The sequence below is a fragment of the Adiantum capillus-veneris genome, chromosome 7, assembly GCF_014529385.1.
Source record: "Adiantum capillus-veneris isolate H3 chromosome 7, ASM1452938v2, whole genome shotgun sequence".
NCBI classification, from domain to species: Eukaryota; Viridiplantae; Streptophyta; class Polypodiopsida; order Polypodiales; family Pteridaceae; genus Adiantum; species Adiantum capillus-veneris.
In genome coordinates, this window is record NC_140937.1 from 71,757,256 (window position 1) to 71,781,287 (window position 24,032).

General features: G+C 46.0%; 1 protein-coding gene across 2 annotated transcripts in view; it reads right to left on the reverse strand.

Annotated features, from left to right (window-relative positions):
* LOC147454037 (B3 domain-containing protein Os07g0679700-like) overlaps positions 1-24,032 on the reverse strand; it is a 99,975-nt gene that overhangs the window by 68,237 nt on the left and 7,706 nt on the right. For both annotated transcript variants that reach the window (XM_086516042.1, XM_086516041.1), the window contains exon 2: positions 3,892-4,532. In XM_086516042.1, coding sequence (XP_086372168.1) covers positions 3,892-4,514 — 623 coding nt within the window. In that variant the 5' untranslated portion in view covers positions 4,515-4,532. The remainder of the gene's footprint in view (positions 1-3,891; positions 4,533-24,032) is intronic.

The window sequence follows — 24,032 nt, forward strand, 5'->3', positions numbered from 1 at the left end:
GGTGACTTCAACATGTTGGAGGATCCTTTTGACAGGAATGGAGGTAGCCATGCTACTATGCACGGAGTTGAGTTGGTAGCCTAGGAGAGGCTTTGTATGACTTTGAGGGTTTCAAATGTTTGGCAACACTCTGGCGTTGCGAGGCCCCCAGACAGCTTGGCCTTCTCTCGTTCGGACCGCAGAGTGGGAGGAGTGAATCTATCTCGAATAGATCGCTTCTATGCTAGTGACCACATTTGTGACTTGGGTGGGTCAGTTTGCATCTTGGCTGGGACATCTTTTTCGGACTATGCACCAGTGATCCTCATGGTGACAAATAGACAGAGGAGGGGAAGCACGATGCTACACATCCCTAAGAGGATCTTGTTGGACTCCGAGCTCAGAGAGCAGGTGGCGGCTCTTTGGACAGAGTGCTTGGACACGCAAGACTCCTGTTGACAGAGTGTCCGCTGGACTTGCTAATCTTAGCTATTTCTTTCTCCAGGAGTCTACGGCCCACCTGGTTGCAGCGAGGGACGAGGAGCAACGTCTCCGACGGGGCGTTGCTTCCTTGCAAAGGAAGCAGAAGCAACATCCAGACAGTCCTTGGTTGGAGGAGCAATTGCAACAGGCTCGCCAAGAGCTTGCCAGCATAGCGAAGAGGCGTCATGAGTTTGCTTTCCATCCACAGGCATCTCAGTGGACTCAGGTAGGTAACAGGGTGACTGGGTCTTTCTTTGAGGTAGTGGGACCTCGTCTTGCGCACACCAGTGTCAGCCAGTTGAGGAGACCCGACGGGTCAATTGCTTCAATGCCAGAGGATATGCATGCAGTTGCTATTAACTTTTACTGTGACCTGCTGTTAGCAGAGCCTTAGTCAGATTGTCGGGATACATAAAGAGAGTAGGTTTGGGCACAAATGCCACGTCTTGTGAATGAGGAGATGCACCAGAGGATTGAGCTACCTCTCCGGCTAGAGGAGCTCCATGCGGCCCTCAGAGCACTTCCTCGAGGTAGTTGTCCCAGTGAGGATGGTTTGACTCCTAGTTTTATCGTGGAGTATTGGGACTTGATGGTCACAGACCTTTGCAGCACTTTTCAGTACATCTTGAACACAGTAGAGATGCCTGACAGCATCAGAGAGGGCTTGATATACCTCATTCCCAAGGAGGGTGGCTCCTTGGATGAGATTCGGCACTGGCGGCCCATCACCATCCTCAACTCAGCCTACAAAATTCTAGCCACAACTCTGAGTTTGAGGATTCATCCACTTCTAGAGAGCATTATACATGGGACTCAGACAAGTTTTATCAAGGAGCGCATTATTCTTGACAACATCTTCACTTTTTGGGAGGCGTCTGCCCTCGCGCGCCTCCCAGGTGAGAATCTGGTGATACTTCTTCTCGATTTTGAGAAGGCCTACCACAAAGTTGATTGGGACTTCGTGCAGAGTACTTTCCGCAAGATGGGCTTCTCAGATACTTCGACAAGAGGTGTGTCAGCTCTCTATAGAGGTGCACACAATCAGGTGCTTTTGGCATGAAGTAGAGGAGACCGTTTCTGTCACAAAGTGATGACGTGGCGGACAGCAAAAACCCTAATTTCTGCCAGAAACCCTAAAATTCCTGCAAACCCTAATTTCTACCAAAAACCCTAATTTCCGGAAATCGCGGAGGCTTTTTTTTTTTTTTTTGAAAGGGAAAATGATGAGCGACGCGAATTTTGTTTTTTTTTTATAAAAGACTCTCTAAGAGAGAGAGAGAACTGATGCTTTTTTATTTGAAGCTTTTGGGGCTCTGCCTTTGGGCATCCCTTGTAACCTTTAAATTAGTGGTGAGGGCCTCACTTCTCAGGCAGAGTCTGGACGCAAAGTCTGAGAGTGAAACCCTAACCGCTCTCTTGTACTTTGATTTGATTAATATAAAAAGAAATACCAAAAGGGGCGCCAGTCTTTGGGGCCAATATCTCTAGGCACGGAACTCCGCCAGGCCAATGCAAATCTATTGTGATCTATGAATTGTTTTGAAGTGGTTATTTGGTGCTGTCGCGGTTGATTCTTGACTTGGAGTGTCCAAGTCTGTTACAGTGGTATCAGAGCACGGCCGATTTCTCTTCTACGGGAAATCCGATCCCCGAACTTTTTTCCCGCGGCACCTATGGCTTCAGGCAATGATCAGTCGACTCTCTCTGCATCTGGAGATGCGGGCTGGGATCACAACGAAGATTCTGGCAGAGAGTATGACACGCCTCGGCCTACTCAAGCGGAGCAAAGAGAGATGACGAGTCATCAATTGATTGGCGATGCAACGAAGATGATGCTCAGTTTTGCCAAGGACCCGAAGATGGCAAAATATATGAACCAGACCTCTTTGGAAGAGGTACAGATGGAGTGGCAGAGAACCACAACACCACTCCCGAAACCCGCTCTCAAGAAACCTTCTGCCTCCAAGAAATATACGGAGAAGGAACTGGAGGAAGTGGTTGATGCACGGATTGCTCAGCTTTTTGACGCGCAAAAGAAAGCTAGAAAGCACCGCAAAAAAAAATTAGAAGAAAAGCGCGCTATGCAGCACATGGCTGCTACAACCACAAGAGGCCAGGTGCTTCCATCCGCTGTGCAGCAGATGGCTGCTACAACCACAGGAGGCCAGGTTATGCAGAGCACAGTACAACAACCGCATAGTTACACAATCGATCTGATGGCTCCTCCCGATTCGGATACTTCTGGAGCAGCAGTGGCGACGACACTTTCCCTTGGGTGACAGGACTGTGCTCTTGCCCCACCTTTCGTTGTACATATAGTTACTTTTGCAGTTTCATTCCGTTTTGGCTCACCGAGACGATGACCAGTCTTGTGGCGGGCAACCTGTAGCAAGCTACAGTGTCACTTTCACAGGACATAGTTACAGTTAGTACAGTTGGTCTGGTCTGTTCACATTGGACGGACACTCTGGGCAGTGACACGTGGCAGGGATACGGATGGTGGCTAGTGGACATGTGGCCAGGTCACACTTAGCTGGTTGACATTTATGAGCCGTTGGTGGCTCTTTATGATTGTATCTATGAGTAGTAGCCGTTGGGTCATTATCATTATCTTTTATAGATGGTCGGGTCATCGTCTAGGTAGCTAGTCTTACACAGAGCACTGCTTCACCATCCCTGCACATCTGAGCCTCGAGACCCCATTTGTACCTATGAGTCCTGGGCTGGAGCTGAGTGTGCTGCCACGCCAGAGTCTGTACATGGTTCTTTGAGCTAGTCGAGTCCACATGTTCTGGTCCACTGTTGTGTCTCTGTTGTTATCCATTGTTTCTGTGTCTCATTCTGTTTGAGAGAGTGTCCATTTGTTTGAGTGAGATTGTCACGCACATTGCACTGAGGGGCACCCACACTGTAGAGAGCACGACACATTATCCGCGCTACAAGAAGCATAGTTCTCTCCTACGCAACACTGGTCCCTGAATAGGTGGCCCTGATGTTATTTCTTTATTATAATAAAATTTGGTAGTAATACCAGAGAGAGATGGTGCCCACAAAAATGACTTGGCTCCTGTTTGAGCTCCTCTGCCTCCTCCTTTTTGAAGTAAATAACCACGTCTTATTGCTCACTGAAGTTATAAAAGGCTGTTCAAACTGCTTCCCTGTATTGCGCTGGCAAATTGCTTATCCTTCAGAAACAGATAAGATAGAAGAAACAAGCAGGCTTGCAACCTGAAAATAACCTTCGATAATTTTATTCAAGGCAGCTGATGATACAGGTACGACCTTTGTTAGTTTCAATCAAGACATCCGATACAGATACCACCTTAGTAACAGATTCAAATTTGAACAGAAGACAATGATAATCTTAATGCCAACAGTGAACACCATGTGAGAAATAAATATACAACAAAGAGAGCTCAGGTTGGATACTCTTGAGTTGATAACAGCTGCAGCTCTTTCTCAGTCATGCGAGGCCAATAGCGTGGTAGCATATGATTCTTGCCTCTGCCCTCTCCCGGCGGGCGTACAACTCGCAGTGCCCCTTGGGAAAGAGGCTCCTTAGGTGTTTCCAAGTCTTTACCTAGGTAACCCTGAGAATTCTGGAGGATCCCCGGTGTTTGTCTATGCCATGTTGCAGTGGTGAGCTGCTCAGGAGATCTTGTATCATGAATGATAGATCCAAGAGAATCTGAGAACACTGTAGAGTAGCTGGAACCAAGAAATGCAGAAAGATCTTTAACAGCACCTTCAGTAGCATACAACTCAGAAGGCACCCGAAGGCAAGCACTATTAGAGACACTGATAGATCCAGTTATGTCCTTTAAGCCTGGTCCTGCATACATGCCATTGGTTGGAGTGCATGTTTGCACGGATGGACCCACCTGCACAGCCTCCATTAGGGTCCCCTCCTGTGCAAAATAACCATTAAGTAACAAGTGGCCCTCTTGCAAATTTGATGAGCTCTGCAGCTCCAAATAGTTGGCTTGATTAAGTTGTGCCAGTATAAATCCACCGGTATCAGCTTCAATGTTTTCTGTTACAGGCATGTCCATGACCAGAAACGTATTGTCCTGCAGATCCAAATACCCTTTTGACAATTTCCAAAAGAGTACATAACATTGTTCACACAGAAAAGAGTCAAATGCAATGAGCTTACGGAACAGTTTGTAATTATCACATTTACAAGAATCCACACATTGTGCACAAGCACACGTGTACACAGATGTGACCATGCAGCACATGCATGTATGCACGTGCACAAGAAGTGTAGCAGTGACAGACCTCTATGCGTTTCTAATGTGCTCCTAATGCACATCTACATGGGCAGTTTCTGCTGCTCATGCTGGACGCATGCATACGTGTGTGCGACTGAGAAAGAAGAATTATGGATGAACTTGATAATTCCCAGCTTAAAGTTGTTTCCCAATGATAAATCACTTCCGCTGCATATTACATTGGTAACAAAGATCTTTGGCAGTGTTCGGTATCATCACTCAAGAAAAGAACCAAGAAGAATCAAAGAAGTTCGTTTTCCACTCATTGAAAGTGAACCTTGCACATTGTGGCAGGCCAATCGACGTGCGGTGGGAAAAAGCAACCTTGATGTGAGCGCAAGGCAAGGTAAGTACGGATGGTACCGTACAATACGTCCATACAGTACGGTGCATTAAAAAAAAAAAACACGTCTTGGGCTGAAAATCTCATGGACACATATGTGGGTTCTATTCGCAATGCCTTTTGGGCTTTAGTGTGTGTACCCTATAGGCAGAAATCCCCAAATCAACACCTGCACCATTTCCAAGGAGCTTCTATGAACCAGGCACCTGCACCAAAAACTCTGCAGAAGTACTTCCTGCACTCCAACAAGGTCTTCCAATCTCTCTCTGACTCTCACTATGCGTTCCTTGCCTCTCTCTTGTGCTCTCTCGTGTTCTCCCGCGTGAATGCAAAATGCATGTTTGTCCCTATGCACCTATGGTATCCCACTTTGCAGGCTTCGCCATGCCGCATAAGACCAAAGTCACCAAACCCAACTACTCGAAGCATACCAATCTTCTCCAGATCATCAGTACTCCATCCCAGCAAAGCACAGCCACCTGTATGTGGCAATGTAAGTATTGTGGAAAGCAGATACGAGCACTATCACTCGTGTCATCAAGCATTTGTTTGGCAGGTATTGGGTGTACCGATGAGTGTGGTGCATGTGACAAAGTACCCCAACAGTTGAGGGATGAATTGATTACAGGGAAGCACCTTGCAATGGCCGATGCTAGTTAAGGAGAGGAGGTCAGAGCACACAGGATGCTTTACATGGTGCGTTTGTGGCACAATTCACAGATATAGCCTTATACGAAGGTGCTGAGAGGAATGAGACTATTGTGCAACCATCCACTGGCAGGAAGAGGGCACGGGCTGATAGTGCAGGTGATGAGGATCTTTTGCCACGTGAGAAGACTATGGGGGAGGCACCAAAGCAAACCACTTTGCCTTCACAGGCTTGGATAATGGAGCGGCAACGGGTGGCAGAGATGGAGATTTGTTGTACTCAATGAGAGTACAACATATCGTTTAATGTGTTGCACATAGACCAGTGGAAGAGGATGATCAAGGCAATTGCTCAAGTGGGACATACAGAGACATGGACAGGCCTTGACTATACCAAGATGCGCACGTCAATCATCGATGTTGGATGAGTAGAAAGCCTTGATTGACACGGCATTGAGTACTATGAAGGCACGTTGGCGAGAGTATGGATGCACCATTATTTCTAATGGGTGGACAGATATTCGTAGGCGTCACATCATGAACATTCTTGTCTCATCTTGCTCGGCATTATTTCTTGCGGGTTGATGCGAGTAGAGCATGAGAAAGGATCACAGGGGAGTTTATATTTGGGCACATTCGCCACACTATCCTTGACGTTGGTGCAGAGAACGTTGTGCAGGTAGTGACTGATAATGCTGCGAACTGCAAGGCAATGGGCCAAATGGTTGAGGCAGAATTTCCTAGCATTACCTGGAGCCCATGTGCAATTCATTGTCTCAATCTCCTCATGGAGGATATCAGGAAACTTCCCTAGTTGCAGCCGGTGGTTACAGATGCAGATAAAATCACCACTTTCTTCCGCAAGAAGCATCAAGCTCTTGCTATTTTTCACAGCCACAACAGCTTGAATATGGTCAAACCTTCCAAGACAAGATTTGCCTACATGTATCTTGTCTTGTGGAGGCTCTACAAGCTTAGAGATCCCCTTCTCTAGACAGTTGTGGATCCTAAATGGCGAGACATGAATCATTCACAATTTGGAGTGCACGAAATATTTACTGAGGCAAATCTTGGATGACACATTTTGACAGGAGATGGACGACCTATCAATGGCATTGCATCCCATCTATGTTCTCTTTGAGTTATCGATACAGAGGGTAGCACCTTAGGATTGGTCTATCATCTCTTTATGGAGATGAAAGACCATGTCTCCAAGTGCTCCAAGCTTTCTAATGAGCGGTAAACAATTATCCAATTTGAGATTTGAATAGATGTTCACCGACAAAGAGGAGCAGCTTACGATAGGTAGTGAGTTCACAAGCTACATGAGCAGCATTGGACCATCATTCACTACATCGGTGGCAATGAGGAAGGAAGCTTGAAAGTTTCCATTGACATGGTAGCAATCTTATGGGAGGGCTGATCTCCCAAACTTCTCACAAATCGCTCTTCGTATTCTCTCTTAGGTAAGCATGTGCCATGTACCATGTCAGGTCATAATACGTATTTACTATTATGTCCAATCCTTAAACAATGTTTCTAGCATTGCACTCTAATTGCGCACGATTGCTCAGCCGGAGCATGCGAGCGCAATTGGAGCTCGTACTCTTTGATACACACCAAGATTCAGAATCGCCTTAGTACAGCTCAGCTCAATTGTTGGAGTACTACAGAGCCAACATGAGGCCCATGCGGAGTTACCACACTTTGGGGCCACCCAAGCACATAAACCTATCATAAAGTTAATTGGAGTCGCCCTTTCGTGTTCTCTCAGACCGAAATGTTCCTTATGCCATATGCAATTTGTTGGATATGTAACCCGATGCAACTCAATCTCGTGGATGATCCAAGCAGAGAGAAGATGGATCAACAGATTCGAGATGAGCTGCAGTAGATTCTGTAGGACTTGCAGAAAGAGCTCGAGAGTGTGGATCATCGTGTCACTAGGTCACAGTCACGAGATCTCCACATTCCTCTGCGCCCTGCAATTACAAAAGGCGAGAGTGCTAAACGAGAGAGCATTCGCAAGGGAAAGCTGCATGTTCATAGTGCTAGGAAGGGTGCGAATGAGGTTATACAACTCATTCTCACTGAGATTGCAGATCTAGATGTGGAGGATGTTGGGATCCTGTGGTAGGTCCAGCTTCACACGATCCCACAGTTTGATGAGGAGGACAATGCCTCGATGACAGAGGCATGCTTTCCTTGGAGGGCTCTTGTTCTTCAATTACTAATGAATCTTCATCAGATGACAAGTTTTGACACTTGCAACACATGGCTTGAGCGAGTTAGACTTTTATTTTGTTGCAATGTTGCTGAATTTTACATACAACAGACTTTTATTTTTATTTATTTTGTTGTTGGAGTTTACATTAAGCAAATTTTTATTTTGTTTGTGACGTGCCATGTGGATTTGTTTCTGCCATCTATGATCTGATCATGATGTAGTGATTTTTCGTCAATTTTTCTATGAGCATAGCGTGTGAGATTTATGATGTATCGCATGATTCATGTCTTGTCTAAGTTTTGAAGTGTGTTTTGATAATGTTGGTCATTGTGTGAAAATAGGTATTCTTTCTTTGTGTAGACACTTATTTTCTAATCAGGCAATGCAATGTTCTTTAAATTAGCCTTGTTTACCAATGGTTTACGTACCTTAACCGAGGACCGTACCTTAAGTACGCTCCGTACGTACCTAATCGGGTCCATACCTCTCATTGTGTAAAAGTAGGGTAATCTCTCTTTGTGTAGACACTTATTCTCTAATCAAGCAATGGAATGTTCTTCAAATTAGCCTTGTTTCCCAATGGTTTACGTACCTTAACCGAGGACCGTACCTTAAGTACCCTCCGTACATACCTGATTCGGTTCATACCTTACAGACCTTTGCAACCCACAATAAGGAGTTGATCTTGGGTGAGAAAAGCCTTCTTAAGCCAAATTGCAAGCAATACCAACGATCCAAGTACCCAAGTACCCCAAGAACCCCCACGCACCCAAGTATCCCAGTATTCAATGCATGGTCATCACCAGAAGCCGAATAGATCCTTTGCGTGAAGGTGATGAGACTCAAGGTGGAGAATAAGTCCCTACACCAGGAGGGCCGTTTCTGGAGCCTCCTCCATCCCCATCTACTCCACAGATTGCACCAAACTCCATGAGGCTTTGATGATGGAGATGATGCAACAACAGGAGGCTCAATGAGCCGTAGTCGAAAGGGAAAAGGAGGCTTAGCGGACCGCAATTGAAAGACAAAGAATGGCTCTAGAGAAGGAACACGAAGCTCAGCGCATAGCGGCTGAAGAAAAGAGAGAAGTTATGTAGCTAGAGCGTGAGGCCCTGAGAGACCAACGCATGGAAGAGTTGGTCTTTCAAGTTCTCTCTTGGAAGAGCGATCCACCCAAAAAGGTTGGCAAGTCATCACATAGAGCATGTAGAGACGATGAATCCAACAATTCAGTCATGGAAAAGTTGACTTTCAGTAAATATGATAGTAAGATGGATGCATCTGTGATTTAATCTTGGTTGCATCAATTTAATGCTTACTTTGCTACTACCAAGAAAAGCAGTAACGGTAAAATTTTCAAAGCTTCCATGTATTTGTCACGTGATACCATTAATTGGTATCAAGCCTGGCAAGAGGCGCAGATGGCCACGCATCTTGAGCGTGCCACGAATGGCGAGCCACTGTCTTATAGCTGGGTCGACTTCCACATCAAGGCTTTATGGGACCGCAGTACCTTGATCGGTCGAAAGAGGATTGGCAAGGCCTCCAACTCCCGTTAAGTCTTTTTCTAGCCGTATTTTGCAGATTGGTGTTCAATTGCGTAAGTCGGATGAGGATCGCAAAGAGGCCTTCCTCTTTGGTTTGGACGAGTACATCAAACACCATGTGCAAGTTTTGAGCCTTAAGGACTACAATGCCGCCGTCAAGAATGGCTCTTAAGCAAGAAATGAAGCACAACGAAGGTAAGCCAACGAAGAGCAAATCAACTACCCCACACAACCCTCAAACCCAATTGAATGGCAAGAGCAATGGTAAGGGTCACAATACCTCTTCTTCTCAATTTTCCACTATACCTACAACACAAAACTCTTCATCTAACAATGACGATAAAGGAAAGACTAAAACTCATGAAATCCCTAAGTTGACACCTTATGAAAAATCTACTCAAGGAATAGTAGGAGGCTGGTTAAGTCTTGAAGAAAGAACCGAGTATGGAAAAGAAGGAAGATGTATTAAGTGTCACACTAAAGATCACATAAAAAGAGATTGCCCTAAGTTAGAATCCACATCTTCCATTAGTGTCACAACTAAGCCAAGTAGTGCCCCCCAAGTTTCTAATGATCTTGATGAGTCTCTCATTAACTGTTATGATCATGTGATGGCCAATGGATTTTGATCTTGTTTGATCTTGGCAGTATGCATGATGTGATTAGTGATTCTCTTGTGAAGAGTGCACGTTTAACACCTATTCCAGCAGATCCCATTGTAGTTTCTAGATTTTCTCCTGGCATGCACTCTTCAATCGCACATGAGTGTCCTAATGTGACTGTTTGTGTTCAGAAGGCATGTTTTCGTTGCAAGTTTGTTGTTTCATCTCTCTCTCGATGTGAGATGATTTTTGGCGTTATGTCACCAGTTGGTGATGTGGCATGCGCAAATGGATGGACTGGCCAAAGGACAAGGGATTAGGAGTTTTAAAACTCTAACCCCAAAGAACTGAACCCAAAAGAACTATGAAGGTTTGGTCGTGGGGCCTCGGGGGTTACGAGTCTGAAAACCTATCCCCTATCAACTTGAAGGGCACCGAACGAGGGGCCTAAAACCCTAAAAATACAAAAGCTTAAACGCTAGCTGGATTTTTGTAAATCGCGTTGACTGATGACGTGGTAGACTATATAGATTTCCTCAATTTGCGTTGGTTATTTTGGGCAATTTTTAGCGCAAGCTTTTGGTGTCAAGTGTTTTTAGAATTGATGCTTTTGGGGCTCTGCTTTTGGGCATCCCTATCAAAGGTGGCAACGGAAGATGCAATGAAGACGAAAACTGGATCGTGATCCGTTGGACACGTCAACTCCGATCTAGAACATCTGCAATGCCAAACACATGAACAAGGCACTTGTGGAGAAGAGAGATCACTGACGTAGAAAGAGACAGGACATCTAAGAGAGAGAGAGAGAGAGAGAGAGATCTGGGAAAGGCTCTCCATGCTAATAGCAAGCTGCTCATACAAGTGACCCAGGGTGGTCCGACATAGAATTGACATGCCAACTAGATAGATTGAAGGTACACACAACTACGACTACTACTGACATTGCCAACTGCTCCAGCACACGAGACCACTAACACGGTCTCCACATGGGCTGCCGTAGCCTCCTGAGAAAGCAAGGCTTTGGCAGTATCTCCTGGCAAGACGATTGATTTGGAGGGGAGAGGAACATGCCTCATGGAAAGGCTGTCATCGAGAAAGTATGGGACATCTCCACTCCATGCTTGCACCTCATGTGGTGCTCTGCATATGGATGATGATTGATCACCTCACCTCCATCTCGATGGCACCCTTGCCTCATGGCAAGGGTTCCATCGAGAAAGCATGTGACATGTCCACTCCGTGTCTGCACCTCATGTGGTGCTATGCATCTGGATGATCACATGGTCTCCTTGTAGATGCCTTGAGGTGAAAATGCTAGGAGGAACCCTCCTGCTGCCCATCAACCGCGCCAAAGTGCTGCCCTCCTAGGGATGAAAAATACTAGGCTGATCTGGAAAAGACACTGGGGCTGATTTCCCACTTCTGTCCATTGCCCATGCTAGGGCTGCCCCCTAGGGGCTATGCACTGTGTACTTCCCAAGTGCCCCTGCCTCCTGCCTATATACCTCCATAAGCCTAGGTGGGCCAGCTGTCCACCAGCCCCCACGACAAAGAAAGAGGGGAAAATAGCAGAAATAGGCACCGGATCCCAGTATGACCATGGGAAAAATACCAGCAAGGCAGGGAAAATTCCCCCAGCCTGCAAGAGCCTAATGGCCATGGAACCAAGCCAAAATCCAAGGCCAAACATGGCTAAACACAACCCGACAAGAGAAACCTACCTCAAACTGGCCGGGCACAACCACAAAACAGTCCTCGCTCTCTAATACCTGTCCCTCGGGAGTTGTACCTTTGCAAAGCAATAATAAAGAAATACCAGAAGGGGCGCCAGTCTTTGGGGTCAATGCATCTAGGGACGGAACTCCGCCATTCTCTCTCTCTCTCTCTCTCTCTCTCTCTCTCTCTCTCTCTCTCTCTCTCTCTCTCTCTCTCTCTCTTCAAGTTCGGTTATTTGCAGATTTTGTTCATGTGTTGCTATTGATTTCCCACTTGTAGTGTCCAAGCCTATAACAGTGGTATTAGAGCTCAAAACACATGGATTCTCGTGGAGAATCTGACACAAACGACACCCCTCCGATGGTTAGTCTATCCCAACAGAGGAATAGAGAAAACCAACAAAGGTTTTGGCAAATTTTTTGAGGGGTCGGGAGATTTTGGCAAATTTCTGGCGGGGACTCTCGACACAACGAAGTACAAATGTCAACTAAAGGTTGACACGTGCATGAAAAGATTGATCAAGTACTCCAAGGACCTGAAATATGTGAATCACCTGAATAATTACCAGCTTGACGAGATTCACTCTAGATGGCAAAAGGTCGTCAATTCTCCTCTCAAGTTGATAATGAAGCAGAAAGAAAATTCCAGTGCAAAAAAGCTGAAACTATACTCGCAAAGAGAGTTGGACAAAGCTCTTGAAAAGAAGACAAACAAGTTGATGAAAAACTTAAAGCACTCTCGGAAGAAGAAGAAATCAACGAATTTCCATGGTTATTTGGGCCGGGAATTGACTTTCGAGGTGATAAGCATATCCAAGAAGCGTGTATGTTTCGAGAATGACCCAGATTTTTCTTCGTTTTCAGAGAGTTCCACCAACTCTTTTTCCTCTAGTTCCAGAGAGGATGAGAAAGGCGGAAGAATCGAAGAAAAAGCCAGAAAATCAAGAAAAGAAAATTCTTGAAGAAGTCTAGAAGGCACCGGAATCCATCTAGCAGTTCAGAGGAGGAGACCTCATCCTCTGCTAATAGTTCAAAGAGTGAGAAAGAACAAGAAGACCAAAGAGTTGAGTCAAGCAATGAAGTTTGACACAATCACGACACCCATCGAGCCCTTGAATGCATACAGCAATTTGACATCGCCTTCTCATGAGGTCGTTCCTCTAAACACTCCAAAGTATGAAGGGCAATGTCCTACTTCAAAGAAAACGCACAGACATGGTGCTCCACTCTGCTGTTTTTTTTCCCGAGAAAAAGATCCTTCTATTAGCTAATGAAACTACCCATAGGGCTACAACCACCTCTACAACAGAGGGCTACAACAATCATGATGGGGAGACACTCCCAATGAAAAAACAGCATATGTACAATGAGGCTAAATCAAGAGATGGGAGGAGGGAAAAGCCACACAAGTGCCATCTGAGCACACCCTGGACCATGATGAAAAAAGGCCCAGGGCGCCAAAGTCGAAGGAAAGCCTCTCTGCGCTCCCGCATGCAGTCGGAGCTGCCCTGGAGTCTCTCGAACTGTCCTCTGAGAGTATGGATCAGCTCTAGCCAAAGATCCTGAACAATCTCTGTTGGTGGTACAGGGCGAGCCTCGAAGATGCGGAAGCAACAGGCCCGCCAGATGAACCAGAGTGTCAGGACGCAGATGAGCTCCCAACACTCCTCTCTCACTGCACCACTCCTGTGGAGTAAGCTCTGTAGCAAGCTGGAGTGTAGGTCGACCCTCCCTGCATCACTATCATCCTGCTGGTGGAGGATAGCTCAAACTTAAGTGCTAGGCCTGTGAGAGTGGACCAAGCAACTGCCCCCCAAGTGTACTGCCGAGTTGTGGAAAGAGCTGGCATCAGCCGAAGAACACGAAGCCAAACCTGCCAAGCCAAAGGACAATCCCAAAGACAATGACATTGACTCTACACAAGATGGTCACAAGCTGCACATGTGGCCGAGAGACCACAATGTACAAGCCAGCTCTGTAACAGACTTGGACACTCCAAGTCAAGAATCAATCACGACAGCACCAAATAACCACTTCAAAACAGTTCACAGTTCACAAAAGATTTGCACTGGCCTGGCGGAGTTCCGTGCCTAGAGATATTGGCCCCAAAGACTGACGCCCCTTTCGGTATTTCTTTATGTATTAATCAATGTTCAAAGTACAAGAGAGCGGTAAGGGTTTCACTCTCAGACTCTGCGTCCAGATGCTCTGCAGAGTGTGAGCCCACACCGCTTATTTAAATTACAAGGGATGCCAAAAACAGAGCCCCAAAAGCTTCAAAATAAAATCAAATCCTTTTTCTCTCACAAGCTCCCTCTAGAGCTGTTAATAAATAAAGCAAAAGTTTTCTCTCTCTCTCTCAAACTCAAATTGCGTCGCCCAAAAGCTGAAAATCAGCGCCGCAATTTTCGGAGGATTCCGTATAATGCCACGTCATCATGCCAACGCATTTCATGAAAATCTGTTCCTGCTGCTAGGGTTAGGGTTGGGGTTTAGGACAGGTTTTAGGGTTAGGGTTAGGGTTAGGGTTTTTGGCAGATTTTAGGGTTTGTAGGTTTTAGGGTTAGGGTTTGCAAAATTAGGGTTTTCAGCAGCTCGGCTCCTGAACACACGTCATCACTTTGTGACATACCCCCCTCTTGAAAGCATTGTAATCGCCCTCAATTACGCCTGCAAAACAGACAGAGGCCATAAACCGTCTTAGCAGACGCAGACTATTAGTACCTACGTACTAGGAACAGACATCTAGCACATGTACCAATCGACAAGACATCACAGGACATCCCATGACATTCAACATTCATTCGGATCTTAGTTTATCGGCAATGTAGCTAGTAATCGCATCTAGATCCAATAGGGACCTCATCGATGTCCAATTGACTAACCCCTATTGCAACCATGTCTATTCGAGATCAATCAGACCAAAATGCTGCAGTCATTTCGTCCATCAATTCCTGCACTTAAAAGAAGTCAAGAACAAATCAATATCATAATCAGGAATTCCATTTCATAAAATCATACCGTAGAATATTGTCAGCTTTCAGTATCCCTGAAGCTCAAAGAGACATCAGTGACTCTAGTATCTAAATCAAGGCATCTGTTGACAAAGGAGCGGAGTAACTCCCCTCTTGTGCATCCCACTGCACCAGATCTCCGGCCAAGCTGAATTCTGGGTTCCATTTCGAGTAGACTATGCTAAACCAAAAGCCTCGAGGTAAAGTTTCACAATCTGAGGAGTATCTGCTAGGTCCTCCTCCTCCATCCACTTCGCATCCAATGCAGGATAGTTCTTGAACTTAACCAAGAATCGCCTTAGGACTTTACCTTTATTCTTTGTATCCTTATGTGCCAAAATCTGTTCAAGAACAAGGATCTCCTCGTTTTCTTCCACTTCGGGTTGCTCATCAGGCTCCCCATCATCAGGCACATCACCTTTAAAAGGTTTCAAGAGACTCACATGAAATGCATTGTGAATCCTCCAAGTATCAGGCAGTTTCAGTCAGAAGGAGATATCATTTATCTTTTCAGTGATCTGAAAAGGTCCGTAGTATCGCATACTAAGCTTTGGAAAAAGCCTCTCCTTTCCCTTTTTCTTTCTCAGGCGTGCCTTCTCAAAACGTAAGAGCACCCAATCATCCTCCTTCAATTTCAAGTTGCGACGATGGCGATCCGCTGCCTTTTTCTGTCGTTCTTGAGATTTCTGTAAAGTCTCGCGAACCTTGGCAAAAGCCATATCTAAATCTCGAGTATATTCATCCGCTTCAAAAATCTTATCTTTCGTGCTTAGGAAGGTGGAACCTTCGCAGCACCTTCAACTATCTCAAATGGCACCTTCCCCGTCGAAGAGTGTATCGTGTTATTGTAGGTAAATTCCACCAAACGTAAGTACTTTTCCCATTGAGTCTTCTAATATGAGATATAAGAATTCAATAAATCTAGAACCACTGAATTGGCAATCTCACATTGCCCATCAGTCTACGGGTGGAATGATGACGAGAATTGCAACCGCGTGCCAATGTTCTCCCAAATTGCCTTCCAAAACAAACTCGTAAATCTGGGGTCTCTGTCAGAGACAATCGTTTCAAGCATGCCATGTAATCTGAAGATCTGGGCCACAAACAATCTCGCTCAGTGATCCGGCTTGACTGTTTTCTTCACTGGAATGAAATGAGCATGTTTGCTAAATCTATCAATAACAATCCAGATACCATCTTGACCACTTCGTGTTCTTGGGAGATCAAAAATGAAATCCATTGCAATATTTTCCCAGGGGCGGGTGGGTATGGGTAAAGGCTGTAACAATCCCTGTGCTTTATGCCTGTCAAACTTGACCTTCTGGCATACTAAGCAACTGCGCACAAACTCTTCCACATCCTTCTTGAGTCTCGGCCAAAAGAAGTATCTCTCTACCCCTTTCATGGTGGTAGCAATACCGCGGTGACGCGTAAAAGGTGGACAGTGGCATTCAGTCATAACCTTTTCCCTCAACGGCTGTGTAACGCACAACATGGTTTTTCTCATCAAGTAGCCATCCCGAATGGAATATCCCGCTACTGTCTCCCCATCCCGTATCCGTGTGAAAACGTCTGCAAAATCTGTATCTGTGGCATACTGGTAGACCATATCCTCGAAGCTCCTTCATGTATCGCGAAAATAGCCAGAACCAACGGCTTCAGAGACAAAGCATCTGCCACCACATTCTTCTGTCCCTGCACATGGACAATCTGGAAGTGAAATTTGTGACAAGATGTTCGCCCACCGCATCTGCTTTTCCGAAAGCTGCTTCAGTGACAAGAAGTAGCGCAAACTCTGATGGTCTGTAAAGACAGTAAAATCCGCTCCGAGTAGGTAATGCCGCCACTGAGTAAGACCGCCAAAAGCTCTTTCTCATAAATTTGTGTTGTCATCTCCGGCCTTGAGAACAATCGGCTCTCGTACGCAATGACATGGCCTTCTTGCATTAAGACCGCACCCAGACTACGACCACAAGCATCACAATATACTTCAAATGACTTCTACAAGTCCAGCAAAGTGAAAACTGGTCCTGTAGTCAATTTCTCTTTCAATGTCTGAAAGGCAGTCACCTCTGTGGATTCCCACGAGAAAGGGACTCCGTTCTGTGTCAAGATATGCAAAGGGGAAGCAACCTTTGCAAACTTTCGAATGAACCGCCTGGAGTACGAACACACTCCCAAGAAGCTTCTAACTTCATGGACATTCTTCAAATCGGGCCAATCACAGATAGTCTCTATCTTGGCCGGATCCATTTGCACTCCTGCTGTGCTGAGACAATGTGTCCCAAAAAGTGTATCTCTGGTAGGAAAAATTCACTTTTCTTTGCATTAATCACTAACTTGTGATCTCGTAATGCATGAAGGACCTGAAGCAGATTATCTCTGTGTCTTGCCTCATTCTTGAAGAAAACAATGATATCATCAAAGAAAGTGTCAACAAATAGCCTGTACTCTCAAAAAATCCTGTCCATCATCCAAATAAATGTCGCACGAGCATTGGTTAAGCCAAAAGGCATCACCAAAAACTCAAATAACCCAAAAGTGATCCGAAAAGCTGTCTTGTCGACGTCTCCCGGCACGATTCCTATCTGATGATATACACTCTTCAGATCAATCTTGCTAAAGCACAAGGAGCCCTGTAATCTGTCGAGTATATCATCGATCTTAGGAATCGGAAATATGTTCTTGATGGTGATTTTGTTGAGAGCTCTATAATCGATGCACATTCTCCAAGATCAGTCTTTCTTCAAAACCAACAACACTGGAGAGCAATATGGTGAAGTACTAGGCTGGACAAGACTCTTTTCCAAGAGGTCTTTCACTTGGTTCATAATCTCTTCATTCTGTGCTCGGCTCACACGGTAAGGTGGCCGGTTCGGTGGTGTGCTTCCAAGTATCAGATCAATGGTATGATCTTCACGACGAGCAGGTGGTAACTCGCTTGGTAGGCCTTCTGAGAAGCAATCGGCGTGAGAGTGGAGAAAATCTTGGCGTTCTTTATCAAGTTTAGACATATTTGTCCTATCCTTATCGCTCAATTCTTTCATAAAGATCGAGAAAACAAACAGACTCGATTTCATTAATTTAGAAATGGCCAAAGTTGATACAATAGGGACAGACTCGCCCTTCATTTTAATATCAAGTACAATGGTTCTGCCCTTCTCTGTTGTCAATGTCGCTTTCCTCTCCCGATAATTGACCACGGCGTTGTTCTTGTGGTACTAGGGAATCCCTAAGAGAACATCACAACCTTCCAAAGGCATTATCAAAAAGTCCTCATGCCCCAAATACACCTGACAATGCAACCGAAGTTTGCCAATGACAGGTGTAATGGCTACGTCCCTGCCGGATGCCGCTAGAACTGCCTCCGCAAGTGGTCCCATCCGATCGGGAGTAATCTCGAGCCGCGCCGCCAATTCCAGTGAAATGAAGTTGGCCTTGGCTCCTCCATCAAAGAAGATCAGGGCCTCTTGATCTTTCACTTTGCCCAAGCTCGGCAAAGTTTTGTACTCTCGTCCATAGTATTGGGATCGATACCCACACAATCTGGAACCAATCCTGTTTTCATCTTGCCTTTTCTGCCACGTTCCTCAGTTGCTCTCGAACTCTCAGGCCTATCGTCGTCCTTATCATTCTGTTCTTTTTGTGCCTTCTTAGGGCACTTCGCGGAGATATGTCCATGTTCCCCGCATCCAAAGCACTTCCCCTCCCTAATGAAGCGAGCTCGCTCCTGAGGACTAAGCTTGGGTCGAGCATCCTTCTTCTCTGGGTTGCTCTTTCTCTTTCTACTTTCATTCTCAAAAGTCTATTCGACTTGTTGTGTCATGGCCTCATCGGTGGCCCGGGGTAGATCAGACTGCCAGAGTGAATGGCAAAGCCCCGCTTCGCATGACTCATCAACTCCTGAATAGAAGCTGACTTCTATTCCAAGCAGTGATCTCGGATCTCTATAGATAGACCCAAGGTGAACCGCTCAATCTGTTCTCTGAACGAGATCTTCTTGAATGAAGAGGCGGGTAGAAAAGAGCTCCAGAATCTCTCACAATAAGCATCCACCGTATCTCTCTTGATCATCCAAAGATGGTTCCAAGCAGCTCGTATATCGCGTTCATACTCTTGCTTCAACCAAGAAGAAATAAAAAGCTTCTTAAATTTCAGCCATTTAACTGGCGGTCTTGTTTAAAAGAAGCGTGGACCACCAAGTTCGAGCATTCCCCTTAGAGTAAGAGACAGCTCTCCGAATCTTGGAGTACTCTGAATAGCGTCCTCCCGCGAAAGCGATGTCAAACTGCTGAATAAAAGACAGCCTTCGAAGCATCTTTGTATCCTGAAAAAGTGTCAAATTTGATCGACTATCCACCTTTCTTAAACTCTCGGACTTTCTTGCTTTTATCTTCCAGAAAGTCATACTGGTTGGCTTTATAAAAATTCTTCTTGTTCGCATAAAATTTTCCGTCATCAGAGTCTGAACTATCCGTGGACGAGTCCTTTGTAGAACTGTCACTCACTGGGCAAGATTTAGACTTTTTTTGCCTTTTTCTTGCCCTTTCCAAAGCGTTGTTTCTTGCTTCGCTTTTTACCTTTTCTATCTTCTTCGCTCGAATCTGAAGAGCTAGAAGAACTGTCAAAAGAAGAAGAAGAACTGGGTACTCCTTCAAAGCGAACACACTTCTTTTGTTTCTTTGCTCTGTCAAATGTCGACTGACGACCCAAATAACCCAGGAAGTCAGTGCCTTTCTTCTGCTTTTTGCCATGCTTTTTGGCTTTCTTCTACGCGTCAAAAAGCTGAGCAATCCGTGCATCAACCACCTCTTCTAATTCCTTCTCTGAATATTGCTTGTGATCAGAAGGTTTCTTGAGAGCGGGTTTCAGGGGTGGTATTGTGGTTTTCTGCCACTGCGCATGCACTTCCTAAAAAGAAGTCTCGCTCATTTTTGCCAATTTCGGGTCCTTCGCAAAAGTGAGCATGATCTTTGTTGCATCACCGACGCTTCATCTCTTGTTGCTCCGCCTGAGTAGGCCGAGGCGGGCCATACTCTCTACCGGAATCTTCGTTGTGATCCCTGCCCGCATCTCTGGATGCAGAGGGAGTCGGCTAATGCTTGCGTGAAGCCATAGGTGCCGCGGAAAAAAAATTGGGATCGGATTTCCCGTAGAAGAGAAATCGGTCGTGCTCTAATACCACTGTAACAGACTTGGACACTCCAAGTCAAGAATCAATCACGAGAGCACCAAATAACCATTTCAAAACGTTTCACAGTTCACAATAGATTTGCACTGGCCCAGTGGAGTTCCATGCCTAGAGATATTGGGCCCAAAGACTGGCGCCCCTTTCAGTATTTCTTTATGTATTAATCAATGTTCAAAGTACAAGAGAGCGGTTAGGGTTTCACTCTCAGACTCTGCGTCCAGATGCTCTGCAGAGTGTGAGCCCTCACCGCTTCTTTAAATTACAAGGGATGCCAAAAACAGAGCCCCAAAAGCTTCAAAATAAAAGCAACTCCTTTTACTCTCACAAGCTCTCTCTAGAGCTGTTAATAAAATAAAGCAAAAGTTTTCTCTCTCTCTCTGCAACTCAAATTGCGTCGCAAAAAGTTGAAAATCAGCGCCGCAATTTCCGGAGGATTCTGTACGATGCCACGTCATCATGCCAGCGCATTTCACGACAATCTGTTCCTACTGCTAGGGTTAGGGTTAGGGTTTAGGACAAGTTTTAGGGTTAGGGTTAGGGTTAGAGTTTTTGGCAGATTTTAGGGTTTGCAAGTTTTAGGGTTAGGGTTTGCAAAATTAGGGTTTTCAACAGCTCGACTCCCAAGCAGACACGTCATCACTTTGTGACAAGCTCCCAACTACTGTAGCTCAGTGTGCAACCAGCCGCTGGAGCAAAGTGACTCGCCTTGGTTGTCTGGAGTCCCACAACCTCTCCCAAAAAGCTACTAAGAACTCGGCTGTGAGACCCTCCTCCTGCCAATGAGGTGCTGTAGCAAGACGAGCCTCTCTCTGCGCTGCAAGTATGTGACGTCCCAATCGAACAGTGTACTGAAAGAAAGGGACACCAGACCCTCCTCCTACCAGTGAGGTGCTGCAACAGGACGAGCCTCTCTGCGCTGCGAGTATGTGACGTCCCAGTCAAACAGTATACTGAAAGAAAGGGACACCTGGATGATCTACTGAGAAGAAAGGGTCCCTCCAAAGCCACTCTGCAGGATCCCACTGTACTCGTGCCAATGGACAGCTCTCCCAAGTTCACAGTCTCCAGTGGCCAATCTCAAGAGCTGCTGGGTCACGATCTATGACACAAGTCCTCCCGCAGATGCCCACCACTCGGATCCTCTGAAAACAGCACTCTGCCACCTGTGGGGCCTCTACTACAACTCAGTGTAAGTGTAAGGTGCAGCGGATGTGAATGTTGACCTTTGCTCAAGATGAGTGCTCCGAACTATACCCAAGGATTCCTTTTACTTATGGTAGGGAGAGCCTTCCGTTCCTTTAGTGAGAGAGCGCAAATGATCACAAACAAAGTGGGTAAACACTGTGCATGAAAGTACTGAGACTGAGAGATAGAGAGAGAAGAATATGACACCAGAAAAGTTGTCAAACCCTCCTCCAAAGGCCCCTCTCTCGATGGCGAGAGAAGTCTATGCTATTGATTGCACAATTTGATACAAGATGCTGATGCAAGTTCTTGACACTACGATGCAATGAGGTTCTAAGTTGGAGACGACGGCGACGACAAGGACGACGGCTGGCTGAAAACACTGGTTTCAAGGGCTGAAAGCGCTGGTGTGCATGGCTGAAAACGCTGGTTCCATCTGCTGAACAAATGCTGGTTTTGTTTGCTAGAAACGTTGGACAACAGGGCTGAAAAACGCAATTTCAGTAGGCTGAAAACGCTGCTATACTGAGGCTGAAAAACGCAATTTCAGCAGTTTGAAAAACGCAATTACAATAGACTGAAAAACGCAATTTCAGCAACTGCAAAAACGTTGGCTGAATATTGTTGCTTGTTGGTGCTTGTAGAAGGATCCAAAAACGCTAGACAGTCCTTGATGAAATAAACTAGGCTTGATGTTTGGTCTATTGGCTGAAAATGCTAGGTTGACTGCCGGGGAGGTCTTGCTAAGAAGGTGCTTGTTGAACACTTGGTTCCTGCTGCCTCTTCTTCCAAAAAGTGCTAGCGCTAGGTTTTCTTACATAAATGCTTGTCAAAATTGCCCTACCCAATTTCCCAACAAAGTCGCTTATTAATAATAAGTGAAAAATGGCTAAAATAGGGAAAATAGGTCTGTGCACTGTAAAAATGCTCATGATGGGTTCTGATGATCATGTTGTGTGCAACCAGAGGATATGCATCTACTCTAAGTGCCTGGACATGCACGGCCTGCGAACGGACTCACAAAAGTGCCAGAACACTTCCTAAGCTAGGCTAACTGAATTGAACCCTTGTCATGAAGTAGCTTGTCCACGTACACATAGGGTTATATGTGCACGTGACAGTAATAAGCGTCCCACCCTGTAGCTCGAAAAACAGGGAGGGTACAGTCTTTGAGCAAGCCGAATTGAGATGAGAACCTCAAGTCGCGTTAAGGCCCCCATCCATCTGGGCGCTGCTGACTCGAGAGGTGTGAGCCACTCAGCTGGCACTGCCTCTGAGATGTCCTGACACATGCTCTACACCCCTCTCATGCCTTGTAGCTGGATGCCCTGAAGCTCCTCTGACAAACCTGAAAACTGTAGCCAATCACCTAAAGTGCATGTTGAACCCTCTCCCATGGGACCCGAGGAAACATGAGGCCGACTACCAACCAAGTGGCCTCTCTGAGTGCTAACCATGGGGTTCCAAACAAGGGACTGTCTCAGGATCTCCTCCGTGCAAGTAGGCTGACGCTGCTCCAGGCCTTACCGTAGTTGCTCCCAGGATCGAAGCAGACTCACAACGAAGCGGTCCTCCAGTCTCCTGCTCAAGCCAACTCTGCGCATCTATGTGAAATCCATCTGGTCAAAGGTCGACAAGGACCTCCAGCCTGAGGCACCCTAGCACTAAGCCGTTGAAGCAAGAACTCTTTCCAAGGCTCTTCTCCTAGAAGAAGTCCTCTGACAATAAACTTTCCTAGAAGGGCTCTGCTCTGTTGTGCTGGGTGTATGATCCCCAACCCTCCCTGAGAACAAGGAAGAATGATGACCTGCCATGCCACTTTGGCCCGAGCTATCTGAGTGTCACGCCCTAACTAAAGGAAGTTCCTAATCAGCCTCTCTACCTGGTTAATGCAAGAACTCGAAAAGATCCAACAAGAAGTGATGTACCACATAGTAGCCAACAACACCTGGTTGGCCACTACAGCTCTACCTGCCAGAGGAAGTTGTGCGGAGCTTCAATGTAACAACTTCCTCCTGATGGACAGGAGGGAAACGTCTGCTACTCGGGAGACAAGTCCAAGCCAACCTGACAGCCCAAGTATCGAATTGCAGTCCTTGGGGAAATCCACCTGAAACCCTCACATGGCATCCAATCAGACGTAGGAGCACTACCAACCAAGAAAGCCACTGTCTTTCTCCAATTGATCAGTGCCTGCTCACACCTGTGAAGGTTGGCCTCCTGACCATCCAAGTACAAGGCTAGGTCATCTGCAAACTCAGCATCCAGTAGCTCATCTCCCCGAATAGGGAGGGCTAAGCCACGTAAACCAACCTGCTGTGAAACCAAAAACCTGCTCATCGCCTCGGCATTGAACCAAAAGAGGAAGGGGGCAAGAGGGCAGCCCTGTCTGACCGAACGTGTGAGCATGAAACGAACACCTCTACCTCCTGACAAAAGTACCTGACAGTGTGTCCGTTTGTACAAAGCTGACACACCTCTGATCCAAGCATCTGAGAAGCCCATCCTACGTAGAGTGCCCTCCAAGAAGTCCCAATCAACTCTATCGTAGGCCTTCTCAAAATCAAGAAGAAGAATCACCAGATCCTCACCACGGAGCCGAGCGAGGGCAGAAGCCTCCCAAAAAGTAAAGATGTTGTCAAGGATACTACGCTCCTTGACAAAACCTGTCCGTGTCCCATGTATAATGCACTCTAGAAGTAGCTGAATCCTCAAACTCAGAGCCTTGGCAAGAATTTTGTAGGATGAGTTGAGGATGGTGATAGGTCGCCACTGTCGAATCTCATCCAAGAAGCCACCCTCCTTGGGAATGAGGTAAATCAGG